We start from the raw sequence: 17,304 nt of genomic DNA on the forward strand, positions 1-17,304 counted from the left end.
TTAAGACTGGCTGTTGGAACAAATCGGACGTTAGCATTCAACATCAAAAAAACTCTTCTCTCAATGTATATGCTTTGCTTTAGGTAGTCCATTGTCACCGTTGAAGAACTCTGCTACTCTTAATGGGTCCGTTGATGATTGTGCAGCCCAATGCGCACTGCCTGCCACAGACGTGACAACTGTACACCTGACCCGTTGGGGCAGCTGCAGACATGGCCGCCTTTCTCATCTCTCTTTTCACCAAATGGTGTTTTCTTGACGAATAGTCCACGCCAGAAAGAGCGGTCCGAAGAGGCAGCTACCAAGGCAGTGGGTTCTATATTGCACTTCTTTAGGAAGATCTTGAGCTGGTATTTCAGCCTCTTCTTCTGGCCCCAGCAGTTGGAGCTGGCCATACAGAATTTTGCATGGTAGGCGGTTGGCTGGCATTCTGATGACATGGCCGAGCCATCTCAATTGGCAGAACATGATAGTGGCCTCTAAGCTCCTGCAGCTGACTCGCTGAAGTATCACAGAGTGTGGGATACGATCCTGCCAAGTCACCTTCAAGATGCGTTGTAGACACCTTATATGAAATGCCTCCAACATCTTGAGATGGCGAGCATAGATTGTCCATGTCTCACAGCCATATAGCAGGGTTGTGATGCATATTGCTTTGTAGACTGAAACGTTGGTGTGGAGGTGGAGGTTATTGTTGTTAAAAACTCTGTTCCTCATCCGCCCAAAGGAGAATGAGGCCTCTTTGACCCGATGTTGAATGTCCTGGTCAATGCTGCAGTCCCAGGTATTTGAAGTGTGGAACGATGGTGAGTGGGCAGCCCGCAATGGTGGGAGTTGGAAGTCTATGTGGCGGTTCTGATGACCACTGGCAGAGGACTTCTGTCTTTAATATGTTAATAGGCAGTCCCATTCTGTTGTATGCCTTTTGTGCAGCTGTAATAGTGGCCTGAAGGGCTTCTGGTGTGTGTGCTACAAAGGCACAGTCATCAGCATACTGGAGTTCCAGTATGTGGACAGACTAGAGTTTAGTTTTTGCCTGGAATCTTCTGATGTTGAATAGGTTCCCGTCCAGCCTGAATTCCAAGGGCACCCCACTTTCCTCCTCTATTTCCTTGTGCAGAAGTGTTGTTACACATAGGAGAAAGATGTTGAAGAGAACCGGGGCAAGGGTGCAACCTTGTCTCACACCAGTCGCTACCACAAAGGGAGCAGATTCTCGTCCACTTATTGTAACCTTGGCCATCATCCCATCATGGAAGTGCCGCAGGATGTTCACACATTTTTCCGGGTGCATGAGTATCCTCCACAGCAGGTCACGGTGTACGGTGTCAAATGCATTGGATAGACCCACAAAGGCCATGAACAGGTCTTGCTTCTGTTCGCAACATTTTCTCTGCAGCTGCCGTGAGGTGTAGAACATGTCCACTACACTACGTTTTTCCAGAATCCAGCCTGGAATTCTGGTAGCAGAGCTTCAGTGATGTTTTGATGAGTCTGTAGAGCATGATTTTTGCCAGGACTTTTACAGCAGCAGAGAGGAGAGCTGTACCTCTGCTGTTTCCACAGATTAATTTGTCTCCCTTGTTTTTAAAGATGGTGACAATGTTAGCATCCTTCCATTGCTGGGGAATGCTCTCTTCCCTCCACACTAGGGAGATGTACTGGTGGATTGTTCTGGTACAGAGGTACCCCCCCTGTTTCAGGATCTCCGCAGGAATGGACTCAGGCCCAGGTGATTTATTGTTTTTCAATGCCCTTATGGCATCATGGACTTCGTAGTAGGAAGGTGGAAGGTCAAGACTCTGGATGGAGGGTAGGGTTAGAAGCTCCTCCAAAACTGAGATGTCAGTTGAGGCTTGCTAGTTTAGCAAAGCCTCAAAATGTTCTCCCCATCTCTGGACAATTAGGGCTGGATCCCTAATGAGAGAGGATTCATGAGCAGTTCGAAGTGGGCATACAGGATGGGTTTTTGTGCCATGGGTGGATTTAATTACATAATAGAAATTATGCATGTCATATCTGTCTGCATGTGACTTTATTTCTTGTGCTTTGGATACCCACCACTGGTTTTGAAGTAGTCTCAGGACACATTGTACCTCTCTCCTGCATAACTGCCAGTTGTGTTAAAGGGTAACAGAGGTTGGGTTATTGAGTGAGGCTTTATGGGCCATATGCATATTAGTGAAGAGAGTGGAGATATATGTGGAGTTTTCGTCGAACCAGTCCTGATGTTTCTTCCTGTTGTATCCGATGGATTGGGCTGCAGCTTCGTAGAGTGATCTGCTGAGAGATGACCACTTCTCTTCTGTCGAAGCATCTCTTTCCAGGAGAGACTCAATGTTCTCTATCTGATTAGCTAGGGAACGACGAAAGATGTTGCGTGCCTCCGTATCCTGTAGCCGGGCACAATTCAGCCTCTGTCTGGTAGACTTTTGGATGCGTACTGCTTGACGAATCCTAATTTTGAGCATGGTCATGATCAATCAAAGGTCCGTCCAGTGATCTGGATGTCTCTCAAATCTGACTGCCTGACAATTACATAGTCAATAAGGTGCCAGTGCTTGGATCTTTATTTTTCAGTTGGAATGCGGTGTTGGTGATGTTGAGTCTGTGTTCAGCACAAATACCGAGGAGTCGTATCCTATTTGCTTTGAAGCGGTTGATGCCATGCTGCCCCAGCACACCATTCCAAATACCGCTGTCACTCCCAACTCTTGCATTAAAATCCCCCAAGAATAATAATGACGTTTCCATTAAAAACAGGCTGTAGTGTAAAGTACAGTGTTAAAACTAAAAATTCATGGTGTAAAAATGTATCTACAAACATTAATTTAGCAACATTAAGCAAGCACACAAGCAGTAAGTCATGCCCTCTTTCGCATTCTCTGACATACACACAAGTAAGGCGGTGAAGAGACGTTACACACAGAAGCCTCACGATCGATTTTGTGTGCAAGTTGTGTGATATTTACTCAACTAAATGAGATTTTAGTTTTACAGAAAATACATTAATAACACAGTTTATTGGGGAAAATATTAATATTTATTTTATTATTCATTTGTGGGGGGTGTTTCCATCATGGCAATTGAGGCAGAGCATGGCCGCATGTCCCTGATTGAAAATATACAGTGCATCCGGAAAGTATTCACTGCGCTTCACTTTTTCCAAATTTTGTTATGTTACAGCCTTATTCCAAAATGGAAAAAAAATAATTTTTGTCCTCAAAATTGGCACACAAAACCCCATAGTGACAATGTGAAAAAAGTTGTTTTCAATTTTTGCAAATTATTTAAAATAAAAAACTAAGAAATCACATGGACATTAATATTCACAGTCTTTGCCATGAAACTCAAAAGTGAGCTCAGTAGCATCTATTTCAACTGACCATACTTAAAGATGTTCCTACAGCTTAATTGGTTTCCAACTGTGGTCATTTCAGTTGGTTGGACATGATTTGGAAATACACATGTGACAGTCCTAGGCTGTCAGGTGGGTTTCCAGGACCATCAAAGGAAGACATGTTGCGGCAGGTGTAGACTTTCGTTTATTTTTTCAAATAAAACCTGGCAAAACCGTTTGGCGTTCAGTCTGTCGGTCCTGAAAGAACCCCACGGCACAAGACGTGTCACAACACACTTGTGTATATGTAAGGTCCCGCACGACAGTGCATGGCAGAGAGCAAATCAAGAATGAAGTCAAAGGGACTGTCTGTAGACCTACGCGCCAGGATTGACTCAAGGCAAAAAAATCTGCTGCCTTGAAGTTCCCAATGAGCACAGAGGCCTCCATCATCCGTAAATGTAAGAAGTTTGGAACCTCTAGGACTCAGACTGGAGCGACGGTTCATCTTTCAGCAGGACAACTACCCTAAGCCAAGATATCAAAGAATGGCTTTAGGACAACTCTGTAAATGTCCACGAGTGGCCAAGCCAGAGCCGAGACTTGAATCCAATTGAATATCTCTGAAAAGATCTGAAAATGGCGGCGCACCGACGTTTTCCATCAAACCCAATGGAGCTTGAGAAGTTCTGCAAAGAGGAATGGCCAAAACTGCCCAAAGATAGGTGTGTCAAGCTTGTGGCTTCATATTCAAAAACACAAAGGTTCATCAAAAAAGAAATGAGAAAAGGCTGTAAATACTTATGTACATGTGATTTCTTGAGTTTTTGATTTTTAATACATGTGCAAAAATGTACAAAACTTTCACATTGTCATTGTAGAGTATTGGGTGTAGAATTTTGGGGACAAAAATTAATTGATTCTATTTTGGAATAAGGCTATAACATAAAATGTGGAAAAAGTGAAGCGCTGTGAATACTTTCCAGATGCACTGTGTGGTATTCTAGGGTGTTCAAAAGAACAACATTGTACACTGAACCAAAAACCGTGCACAAAACCGTAATGAGATTGGAACTGTGCAATTTGTGAACCATTCCACCTCTAATTTGTGAGTAGTATTTTGGTTGCGATATGAATCTAGACCAGGGGTCACCAACGCGGTGCCCGCGGGCACCAGGTCGCCCGCGGGCACCAGGTCGCCCGTAAGGACCAGATGAGTCGCCCGCGGGCCTGTTCTAAAAAAAAAAAAAAAAAAAAAATTTAAATTAAATCTACATAGAAAAAACACAAGATACACTTTCAATCAGTGCATCAACCCAAACAACCTCCCCCATGCCCACTCATCCACACCCACTCACACAAAAGGGGTTATTTCTTTCTGCTACCAATATTCTGGTTCCCACAACATAGACAACACATCTGCAAGGGACACAGTCCCTGAAGCACACATGATTGTATAGGCTGCTGGTCCACTAACATTTTCATTAATTACTATTTTTTATGTAATTATTTTTATATTGTTTTACTTTCTTTTTTATCCAAGAAAATGTTTTTTATTTATTTATCTTATTTTATTTTATTTTTTTAAAAAGGGCCTTATCTTCAACAGACCAGGGGCCGTACTTATCAAGCTTCTTAGAGTGCCATTTTACACTTAAGTCCTGAAAATTTGCGAAATTTAGTCCTACTCTCAAACTTAAGAATAAAAGCTTTTTATCAACGTTCTTAAGTCTAAGAATCACTCCTACTCTCCACGATATTTATAAGACCTTCAGAGGTGTCTTAAGTGGTTAAGAGTTGCCAGCAGGGGATGGTACTGAGGCGAGAGACGTGCGCGAACGTTCATCTTTGTTTGATGACGAGCAGCTGATCAAACGGTATCGTTTAGACAGAGCAGGTATTATTTTTGTCACAGATTTAATAATTTTCGATTCCTTGTTGATTTCTGCATGTGGCTGCAGTGGACTAGTATATATAGAGCCACCCACACCAGTTTCAAATTAGTTGCCTAATTAATGAATTGGAAAGAAAATGTTATGAGAGTAGCGTATGTGTGTGGCACACACATACGCTAGGTTACAGCATGTGAGGTGAGTGACGTCAGTGAGTGTGTGGGCGAGAGAAGAGAGGGAGCGGTATTGTGAGTGCGAGCGGGGACTAGTTTGTTTTGTGTTGGATTGGCTGTGTGCAAGCAATCAATAAAGCAAGATTTGCAACTAATCGCCGGACTCATCATTCACTCTAAAGTCGTCCGCTGTGGAGACCCACTGCCGGGTAAAGTGAAGGGTGTTGCCCCGAGCATACATCCTGGAGAAGTGTCTCCCCTGCCTCTTTGTTATGGTCTGGGAGCAGGAAGCAGGAAAGGTGCAACAAAAAGGAAACATTTATTTTTGATTCATTGCCAATATTGTTTGTTTGTTTTGTATTATTTTGTAGTTTATTGTCAAAATATACACTCCCATTGTCCACTTAAATATTTCTAAGATATTTCTTTATTCTTAGACAAGGGATTCCCTTCCGTGATTGGTCATTTCTATGGACACAGAAATGACGTCACCTAAAATTCCGTTTACGGCACATAGTAATGTCGTAATTCAGCTCTGAGTGTGACACTTAAGATTCAGTCCTACACTTCGCTGAAAGTGTGAGTAAGACGCTTGATAACTAACTTTTAAGTGCAGCTTTCAGCGAATAATTTATTTACTCTTAAGTCAACTCTTAGCAGACTTCTTAGGAGTAATTCTAAGAAGCTTGATAAGTACGGCCCCAGGTTGTCAATAAAATTAGATTTGTTTAAAGGGTTTTTTAAACCAGGCCCAGTCCAGATAATGTCCAAGTCGGACTCAGCAACACACACCTTCATTCATGTACACAGAAAAAAATTAGGGAACACAACAGATTGCATATAATTTATAAACAAAATTACATTTTCAAAATAATTTTGTTTATAAATTATATAAATGTACAGTCCAGATTATGTCCAGGTCACTCAAATTAGGGAACACAACAACAGATATCATATAATCTATAAACATAATTATACTTTCAAAATAAGCCTTTGAGGACTTCTCATCTTTTTTTAAATGTTTTTTGGCATCATTATCGTTTTCAACCATGTAACTTTCTAAAGTTAGAAAATACTGAATAAATGTTTTTGTCATGTCTGTGTTGATCTTGTTTTTGTTTTGCTTGGTTTTTGGACACTTTTTAGTTCCTGGTTTCACTTCCTGGTTTTGTTTTGTTTCCATGGTTACTCATTAGTTTCACCTGTTCCACGTTTGGACTCACACACACCTGTCTCACGTTTTCACATTGTCATGTCACGCACCTGTTCACAGTTAGTCACGCACCTGTTTTCACTTATCATGTCACTATATAGGCTTTTCTGTTTCTGTTGTTCGTCCTGGCGACATCACACATTCATGCCATGTTCACAGTTCCTTGTCACGTAAGTTTTTGTTTAATGTTCATAGTTCTCCGCCTTTGTGCGCGCCTTTTGTTTGTACCCTTTTGTTTGTACTTTGTAGTTTATAGTAATAATTAAACTTTGTCTTTACCTGCACGCCACGTCCGTTCCAATTCTTGCATCTTGGGAAAACAAAACCCTCACAGTCCACGTTATGACAGAATGTCGCCAGCATCAAAAAGTTTTTCCGCAAGAGGTTTGGACGAGGGAGCGTGGGCGGTACTGCGTGCGATGGAAGAGGAAACGCTGCACTATTCCTCCGTGGAGCGCAGAGACCTGATGTGGGGGCCAAATGGAGAACTGGTGCCATTGAGCTCCGTTTGGTCCGAAGACGTTGGCACGTCGCCCCAGCCGCGGAAGCGACGCCCAAGACGAAGGGCGTTTGGGAAGACTTCTGCGAGGGGACGGGTGGCTTTGTTCCCGCAAGCTCCTCCTCCTCCGGGCGGAAACAGGCTGCTTCCTGCCCGGCTTCTCCAGGATGACGTCACGCCGTCGCCGGAGGATGACATCACAGACAAAGATTTTTTTTTCCTCAACTCTCTTTTCAGTCAACCGCTCCCAACTAAAGACTCCATGTCAATAACTAAACTTTATCAGAACATGTTTTTGGACATTAGAACAAGTCATGTCAAGCTATCTGATTTTCATGCCACACCCATGCCACGAAATGTTTCTTTTTCTGCACCCACAAAAATCCAAGTGGGAAAAGATGAAAGACATTTTGGACAGTTTGGAGGGGAGGATTCTACCCCCCTCCCGACTTCCCTCCACCCACCCCAAAAGACGGTTCCAGACCGCGGGGAGCGCGTCTGGGATCCGCTCCTTGAGGGGGGGGCTAGGGCTGGGAATTGTTCAGGTGGGGCGGGTCAGCTTCGTCACGCCAAGCCACAGCCACCAGCACGACCCCCACCACCTGTCTTTCGACCTGCCAAGCCACAGCCACCAGCACGACCACCACCACCAGTTTTTCGACCATGCCAAGATCCACCTGCTCCACGCCCAGCTCCACGCCAAGCGCCACCAGTACCTGCTCCACGCCAAGCGCCACCAGTACCTGCTCCACACCAAGCGCCACCAGTACCTGCTCCACGCCAAGCGCCGCCAGTACCTGCTCCACGCCAAGCGCCGCCAGTCGCAGCTTCACGACGCCAAGTGCCGCCAGTCGCAGCTTCACGACGCCAAGTGCCGCCAGTCGCAGCTTCACGACGCCAAGTGCCGCCAGTCGCAGCTTCACGACGCCAAGTGCCGCCAGTCGCAGCTTCACGACGACAAGTGCCGCCAGTCGCAGCTTCACGACGACAAGTGCCGCCAGTCGCAGCTTCACGACGCCAAGTGCCGCCAGTCGCAGCTTCACGACGCCAAGTGCCGCCAGTCGCAGCTTCACGACGCCAAGTGCCGCCAGTCGCAGCTTCACGACGACAAGTGCCGGCAGTCGCAGCTTCACGACGCCAAGTGCCGCCAGTCGCAGCTTCACGACGCCAAGTGCCGCCAGTCGCAGCTTCACGACGCCAAGTGCCGCCAGTCGCAGCTTCACGACGCCAAGTGCCGCCAGTCGCAGCTTCACGACGCCAAGTGCCGCCAGTCGCAGCTTCACGACGCCAAGTGCCGCCAGTCGCAGCTTCACCACGCCGCCAAGTGCCGCCCGTGGCTGCCCCACGCCGCCAAGTGCCGCCCGTGGCTGCCCCACGCCGCCAAGTGCCGCCCGTCGCAGCCCCACGCCGCCAAGTGCCGCCCGTGGCTGCCCCACGCCGCCAAGTGCCGCCCGTGGCTGCCCCACGCCAAGACCAAAGCCAAGACCAAGACCCGCCAAGTGACCAAGACCAAGAACCGCCAAGTGACCAAGAACCGCCAAGTGACCAAGACCAAGAACCGCCAAGTGACCAAGACCCGCCAAGTGACCAAGACCAAGAACCGCCAAGTGACCAAGAACCGCCAAGTGACCAAGACCAAGACCCGCCAAGTGACCAAGACCAAGACCAAGACCCGCCAAGTGACCAAGACCAAGACCAAGCACCGCCACGCCAAGACCAACCACGCCAAGACCAACCACGCCAAGACCAAGACCATGACCCACGCTGCCAAGACCAAGACCGCCAAGGCCAAGACCACCCATGCCAAGACAAAGACCCGCCACGCCAAGCTTCGCCGCCTGACGCGCCACGCCAAGCTTCGCCGCCTGCCATGATGACGACACGCCTGCCTCCTCGTCTGCCACGAAGGTGGCCACTGCCTGGTCGTCCGCCACGCCAAGTGCGCCCACCTCCTCATCGGCCATGTATATGGCCATTCCCGGGTCGCCCACCTCGTCAGGTACAGCGGCGGTCTACGCGTCGCCGCCACCTGATCCTGCCTCGGTGGATTCGGGGCCACTTGGCCTGGCGACCCACCGCCATGTTCCCCTCCCGCCCTCCCATGACTCTTGATCCTGTTTTGTGTTTTGTTTTTTGGACATCTGGGATCTGTCCGTAAGGGGGGGGCTCTGTCATGTCTGTGTTGATCTTGTTTTTGTTTTGCTTGGTTTTTGGACACTTTTTAGTTCCTGGTTTCACTTCCTGGTTTTGTTTTGTTTCCATGGTTACTCATTAGTTTCACCTGTTCCACGTTTGGAGTCACACACACCTGTCTCACGTTTTCACATTGTCATGTCACGCACCTGTTCACAGTTAGTCACGCACCTGTTTTCACTTATCATGTCACTATATAGGCTTTTCTGTTTCTGTTGTTCGTCCTGGCGACATCACACATTCATGCCATGTTCACAGTTCCTTGTCACGTAAGTTTTTGTTTAATGTTCATAGTTCTCCGCCTTTGTGCGCGCCTTTTGTTTGTACCCTTTTGTTTGTACTTTGTAGTTTATAGTAATAATTAAACTATGTCTTTACCTGCACGCCACGTCCGTTCCAATTCTTGCATCTTGGGAAAACAAAACCCTCACAGTCCACGTTATGACAGTTTTAAAGAAAGTAATACTAAGTGAATATCTGTTTTTGGCCTTAAAAATAAACATTTTACCGAGTACTATAATTAAATTGACTAAATCATGATTGTCAATGAACTCTCCTAAAATAACAGAAACCACATTAAGCTTCATAAACAAACCAATCCTTAAACACATTTTTTCAACTTCCACCCAAAACAAAGACATCCCATGGCAACGGGCAGTCAAAAAAGTCCTCCCATTTTCCATTTGTGTTGTATGAGGCAGCCTTCAAAGATTTCTTTATTAAATAGAAATTATATATTTTTCTATTTATTTTAGTTCCTTTTTGCCAACTAGAATTTCTTATTAGAGGTTTACAAACTAATAATTTAGTAGTTCCATAATTAATTATTTGTTTCCATCTTTTCCCAATTACTCCAGTTAGTTGATAAAATGAAAAGCTTGAGCAAGCATCACCATACATAGCTCTAAGTTCATCATACTTCATAATTTTACCATTCTCATTGATAATATCATTGACAAAAATGATTCCTCTTTCAAACATATTTTTCCAAAAGAAAGGCTTTCCATCTATTACAATATTAGAGTTCATCCATATTAACTGCTGCAAAATATCGTCTCTTTTTTCCGGCACATAAAATTGAAAACACCACTATGGGTTGATTGTATCTATTATGAACCCCGCCATGTTTCCCAGCAGACTCTCTGGGAGGGGATCACTTGTAAAAAAGGATACAATTTCTTTTGATACAGTATATGTTTTTTGTCCAACAGGACATTTGTGTACCACTCAATGTTTAAATACATCTTTGGAACAATTGATGCTTTTAAAGACAGACACATAGCTTCAAGGTTGAGAAGTTTCAGGCCCCCATATTCATACTCTTTGTACAAAACCTTTCTTTTAATCTTTTCTGGTTTGCCGTTCCAGACAAAATCGAAGACCCTCCGCTCATAAATCTTAAAAAGGTTTTGTGATGGAGCTGGTAATGACAAAAACAAATAAATAAATTGAGGAATAATTAACGAGTTGGCAATAGACATTTTACCATACAAGGTTAGGGATTTCCCTTTCCATAATTGCATAATTTTGTCTAGCTTTCTTAGTCGATTATCATAATTTACTGAGCCTAGATCTTCCAGATTTTCTGGGACAACAACACCAAGTATGTTAACTGGTCCATCTGTCCACAAAACAGGCACTTTGCATTCCATTCGAAAGGACGTTCCCTTTAGATTTCCGATCCTTAACATTTTACATTTATCATAATTAAGCTTAAGGCCAGATTGCTGTGAAAATATGTCCAAAAGATTAAGAAGGTTCCGCAAACAATGAGGAAAAATCTTATCTTTGTGAATCAGCCTTTTCTGACATGAACTTCATCAAGAACAAACACAGAACACGCCTCACTGATGCACATCTGCAAGACTCACTCAGAGTTGCAGTGTCAAGTTACACACCAGAGTACAACACACTAGTGAACAGCATGCAATGCCAGGCTTCCCACTAACTGACAAAGAAACAGATAACAGATTTGGTGTCCAGTTCAAAGTGTGACATGATTTAAAAATTTGAGAGTTTACTTTTGTATTTTACATGAGTTATTATTTGTACAAACATGGTGCAAAGTAATTCATGATTTGTTAAAAAATGTTAGTGGCTAGCTAGTTAAAATGGGATATTGTGATTTCACAAGACTGTCTTAGAAGTGATCATTTGAAAATGTTCAATTTGAAAAATGTGCACTTAGAGAAAATATAAAAATAAAGTGTTGCATATTGATATTTATCTGTTTCTATATATATTTATTGTGAGAAATCATTAAGATGATCAGTGTTTCCACAAAGATAAATATCATTAATTATTAATAATAACAGAGTTAAAGGTAAATTGAGCAAATTGGCTACTTCTGGCAATTTATTTAAGTGTGTATCTAACTGGTAGCCCTTCGCATTAATCAGTACCCAAGAAGTAGCCCTTGGTTTCAAAAAGGTTGGTGACCCCTGATCTAGACTATGCCACCCTAGTCAATTGCTCATGTGTATCATATGTAAAACCGACACTGTCACACTCTGCAAGATGTGTCAGAAAAGGCTTATTTTTCAATGAAACATGGATTAGCACAAGATATAGTACATGTAGTTACATGAGATAAACACACCTCTTTGGCCAACCTGCGTGCTTCGTAGTAAGGCCTCGCTTTTTCAATGCAGGCACCCAGCTGGGAACCCTGAGCATTCAGCTTCCTGGCAGAATCTGTGAGGATCTTCCTGTAGCTGGACCTTGCATCCTTAAGAGAGTATGGAAAATATAAACTACTACAGTGAGCTGTGATATGACGTTCAGTAAAGATTAAAGGTGTACGCACAATTGATTTATACAGTGGTGTTTGGGCGCAATTCGCGCTTGCCTACGCTCACACTAAGCCTGGATTATGTGTACGTGTCTGGCTCCCACCCTCCAAACACCTCCTGCGTGCCCCTCTAAAAAAATCTAACCTCGCAACGAGGACGGCAAAGGCTGTGATTGGTCAACTTGTAGTACAATATTTCCTGTGTGCATCTAACGTTCTAAACAGTCCCCCTAACAAAAACACTGATTTACAACAAAATTGACTTTTGTAACGCATCTACTATATTTTTTGGAGAATAAGCCGCTACTTTTTCCCACACTTTGAACACTGCGGCTTATAAAATGGTGTGGCTAATTTATTGATTTTTCTTCGCTAATGGCCATAATGTTTTGTATTCAACAAATACTTTTCAAAAGACACGAAAAAGGTGTGCTATTGTTTGTGCTGTAGCGCCATTTTTGGGACAAATTCACTCACTACAGGTGTGGCAGGTTGAAAATGTACATCTTGTTTAAATGACTTGAACTGGAAGTATAACCGTTCATAGCATTTCTGCTCGAAAGGACTCTTCATTCATCATTCCAAGCCACATTTGTAAGTTTTATAATATAACAATTCATACTTACTAAACCGTCCCATGTGTTATGTCTGTAGGAGTGTTTTCATGCTTATTTGTATGTGCTATTGTAATGTAATCAAGCTAGCATCTTTAGCATTAGCAAATATGCTAACACGTTTGCAAGTTTCGTGTTAGTATTATTAACCTACAATGGCATTATTTTTGTATTGTTTTAGTTTCGTAAATTCACCAAAGCGTTACTGTGTTATTGGGTCTTTTCAGCTAATTGGAGAGACAGCTTATGCAGGTAGTGGGTCCATGAGGACGACTTCTGTTCTGTTTGATCAACCGTTTTACTGTCGTGTGACAGGCACCGTTTGGAAAAATAAGATACGTCAATAAACGTTTTCAAAATCTTTCGTACCAGGATATATCTGCGGTTTATAGTCCGGTGCGGGTAATGTATGTAAAACTATATATTTCTTCAAAAATTTGGTGGGTGCGGCTGGAATACCAGTGCGCTCTACAGCCCGGAAAGTACGGGATTAGATCTAGCTCCAATAAATTGCCCTGTCCCTCTTTCATTGCCATTTTTTACTCAGAACTAAGGTAGCCAACAAGCTAAACAGTCGACGGTGTCGGAGGATTTCAGCGGAGAAATGCCCGGCATGCGGTCAAACCATCTGCGAAATTAGAAAGGATCGTGTCAGCATTGAAAGTGACTCTCGTTTGCCCTTTACTGCTGTATTACCGCAGTTTTCCAGGCTTTGTGGATTATTTGTAGTGTATTTTGAGCTGTCCTAATTATTTCTACTAAGAAAAGTGGTGACTGTCATTTATTACTTGTGAAAGGAGCAATCACATAAATCAAACATATTTATTAAGCACACAATTGTAGTCGCAGGTGAGCAAATGTGCCTTGGATTGGGTTTTTTTGAGTCATTCTATGGTATATTTATTATTTAATGTGTGAGGAGTAATCAATCACATTACATTAATTTCGGATTTTGCTACGTTGTGAGCATGAATCTGCATGTACAGTCGCGATCAAAAATTGTTACATACACTTGTAAAGAACATAATGTCATGGCTGTCTTGAGTTTCCAATAATTTCTACAACTCTTATTTTTTTGTGATAGAGTGATTGGAGCACATACTTCTTGGTCACAAAAAACATTCATGAAGTTTGGTTATTTTATGAATTTATTATGGGTCTACTAAAAATGTGATCAAATCTGCTGGGTCAAAAGTATACATACAGCAATTATAAATATTTGGTTAGATGTCCCTTGGCAAGTTTCACTGCAATAAGGCGCTTTTGGTAGCCATCCACAAGCTTCTGGCAAGCTTCTGCTTGAATTTTTGACCACTCCACTTGACAAAATTGGTGCAGTTCAGCTAAATTTTTTGGTTTTCTGACATGTACTTGTTTCTTAAGCATTATCCACGCGTTTAAGTCAGGACTTTGGAAAGGCCATTCTAAAACCTTAGTTCTAGCCTGATTTAGCCATTCCTTTACCACTTTTGACATGTGTTAGGGGTCATTGTTCTGTTGGAACACCCAACTGCGCCCAAGACCCAAACTTCGGGCTGATGATTTTAGGTTGTCCTGAAGAATTTGGAGGTAATCCTCCTTTTTCATTGTCCCATTTAAAGCACCAGTTCCATTGGCAGCAAAACAGGCCCAGAGAATAATACTACCACCACCGTGCTTGACGGTAGGCGTGGTGTTCCTGGGATTGAAGGCCTCACCTTTTCTCCTCCAAACATATTGCTGGGTATTGTGGCCAAACAGCTACATTTTTGTTTCATCTGACCACAGAACTTTCCTCCAGAAGGTCTTATCTTTGTCTATGTGATGTCAGAGAGTCAATGGGACAATGAAAAAGGAGGATTACCTCCAAATTCTTCAGGACAACCTAAAATCATCAGCCCGGAGGTTGGGTCTTGGGCCAATTGGGTGTTCCAACAGGACAATGACTCCAAACACACGTCAAAAGTGGTAAAGGAATGGCTAAATCAGGCTAGAACTAAGGTTTTGGAATGGCCTTCCCAAAGTCCTGACTTAAACGTGTGGACAGTGCTTTAGAATCAAGTCCATGTCAGAAAACCAACAAATTTAGCTGAACTGCACCTCTTTTGTCAAGTGGAATGGTCAAAAATTCAAGTAAAAGCTTGTCAGAAGCTTGTGGATGGCTACCAAAGCGCCTTATTGCAGGGAAACTTGCCAAGGGACATGTAACCAAATATTAACATTGCTGTATGTATACTTTTGACCTGGCAGATTTGGTCACATTTTCAGTAGACCCATAAAAAATTCATAGAAGAACCAAACTTCATTAATGTTTTTTTGTGACCAACAAGTATGTGCTCCAATCATTCTATCACAAAAAAATAAGAGTTGTAGAAATTATTGGAAACTCAAGACAGCCATGACGTTATGTTCTTTACAACTTTTGACCACGACTGTATGTGCAATTATGCTGTGCCCTTTTTTGTGCTGTACCCACATTCCAATCATGACAAAGAAGTGTTATGAACTTGAGCTTGCATTAGACCACTCACACGTGCTGGAATTTTGGTAATTAGTGAAGCTCAAAGTGTAAGTACACCGCAAGATCTATTGTCAATTGAAAGTGACAACTGGTAGATATATATTTTGTATTGCATACTCACATCCAACTGAAGCTCAAGCTTGTTGATCTCATCGCTGGCCTGGTTGAGGTGCTCCAGTTCCTCCTGTTAAGCACAGGGAAAGTCCTGAGGATGTTACTAGGCTACACTTTAATCAGACAGTGATCATTGAACATTTTCAATTGAAAATATTAATTGATATAAAAACAAAAAAAAATACTGGATGCCAAAATCAGTAACCTATTTAAGACTTGATTAAACGACCACACTAAAAAAATTTAAGCGATCACACGCTGATTTAACTTCTGTGATTTTTTGTGGGTATTTTGTGTTTGTGGAATTATGTTAAAAACCAATAACAAATGTATCATCTTCTCAGAAGTTGATATTTTGAAAAATGGGCAAAAGTTTGGTTGAGTAGTGCGGTTGGATTATTAAGCAACATTTGTTTCCGGCTCATAAAGCCAATGCCAGTGTTTCCCCAATCCATTTATTTTATTTGTGGTACCCCAATGAAGGTGGTGGTGGCTTCATGAAACCATTCAAACGAGGGTTGATCATGTAAGCAGTACTCCCGCCACCCCGCGACCTTAATGAGTGAGGCGTATGTGTCACAATGAAGCAGCAGTGGGGTGAGTAGAAGACTACTCATTCAACCCTGAAAAAAAAATGTTTTTAATAAATTGCAAAAATCTTACTTTTAACAACTGAACAACAAAGTCTGAATGTTCTGCCCCGAGCAAGCGCTTGAGTTTGCCGACACATTGATCCAGACAAGCAGCAACAACAATAAAAATCCCAGCGTGTAAGCTTCATCACAAAGCTTGGTCCAATCTTTTTAAGTAGATATTGTGCATAAAGATATTTAGTTTGTTTTGTTTTAAAATTGCTGACTTTGTGATGTCTTTTGTCTTCGTGGTCATGTTTTTTTTTTGTCTGAGAGTAATTTTGCCGTTCAAACTCGTTTAATGGAAGTAGTGATAAATTTGACCAGTAGAAGGCGACATAGAGGTGTAGGTTTAACTGTGATACGTCATATACAGTGTTTGCAATGTTTCGTGTGTGCAATGTTGTCTAATTTCTACATGTGTAAACATTCGTAGTTTATCGTGTGAATGTATTAACACTAAACCTTATATTTTATTCATGTAAAATACAAAACGGACATTATTTATGCAAAAGACATAATGGACGTTATACTTTTTCAGTCTTACAAACCTCAAATGAAGGAAGAAGTGTAAAGAAATAAAACTGAGGAAGGAAAAGAATGCAAAAGAAGCAACATCAATCCTTAGCAAAACTTCGGGAGCTTTTGTTGGAAACGAGTAGGAAAGGCAGAATAATACATTTATTGCCCTAAGCCGATGTGTTGACTTTACAATTTAGTATACATGGTCTCAAAGAAATATAACCTGTGGAGGGTCTTTCTGACAAAACATCCACATTTCGATGTTCGGCCTCTGAGACCTTGGGCTCTTGAAACTGTGGCTCTCTTAATTATAAAGTTGAATAGCCCTGCGCTAGTAACTGCCAAGCTCTGGATCTAACAGATGACTACAACTTTCCACTGCTATTTGTTGTTGCTGGTAATGTTTTTAAATGTTACTTGCGGTTATAATGATTGTCAGAGGAATACAAAAACTATTCAATGATAATACGATCAATGCAGTGAATTATTTTAAATTGCTAGTTTACATGTCAATGACCTTGTATTTGGAAGTTGAATGCTTACATCACTAAATAACGTATGAATAACGATGTTGTTGTGGATGATTTCAATGAACATTTTTTTTGTCTACTGACTAATGAAACATACACATTCAGTGTTTCCCATAAACTGCCAAGATACCTGTGGCGGTGGGGGCGTGGCTATGGGCGTGGTCACATGACATCATCAAGTAATTTGCATAATTAACTACAATGATTTGATTTTCTCTAAAAAGGCTCAAAAAATGTATACTTACTAATTAATAATAACAGTTTTGTTTTAAACGTCCATCCATCCATCCA

At 42.4% G+C, this 17,304-nt stretch overlaps 1 protein-coding gene across 1 annotated transcript in view; it reads right to left on the bottom strand.

Moving 5' to 3' along the window:
• The window catches only part of sh3bp5lb (SH3-binding domain protein 5-like, b), a 75,129-nt gene that overhangs the window by 38,352 nt on the left and 19,473 nt on the right, over window positions 1–17,304 (bottom strand). Inside the window, exons 3-4 of the mRNA XM_062055062.1 lie at window positions 15,337–15,399; window positions 11,910–12,038 (exon numbers count right to left, since the gene is read on the bottom strand). Coding sequence (XP_061911046.1) covers window positions 11,910–12,038; window positions 15,337–15,399 — 192 coding nt within the window. The remainder of the gene's footprint in view (window positions 1–11,909; window positions 12,039–15,336; window positions 15,400–17,304) is intronic.

The sequence above is a fragment of the Entelurus aequoreus genome, linkage group LG08 (genome assembly GCF_033978785.1).
Source record: "Entelurus aequoreus isolate RoL-2023_Sb linkage group LG08, RoL_Eaeq_v1.1, whole genome shotgun sequence".
Classification (NCBI taxonomy): domain Eukaryota; kingdom Metazoa; phylum Chordata; class Actinopteri; order Syngnathiformes; family Syngnathidae; genus Entelurus; species Entelurus aequoreus.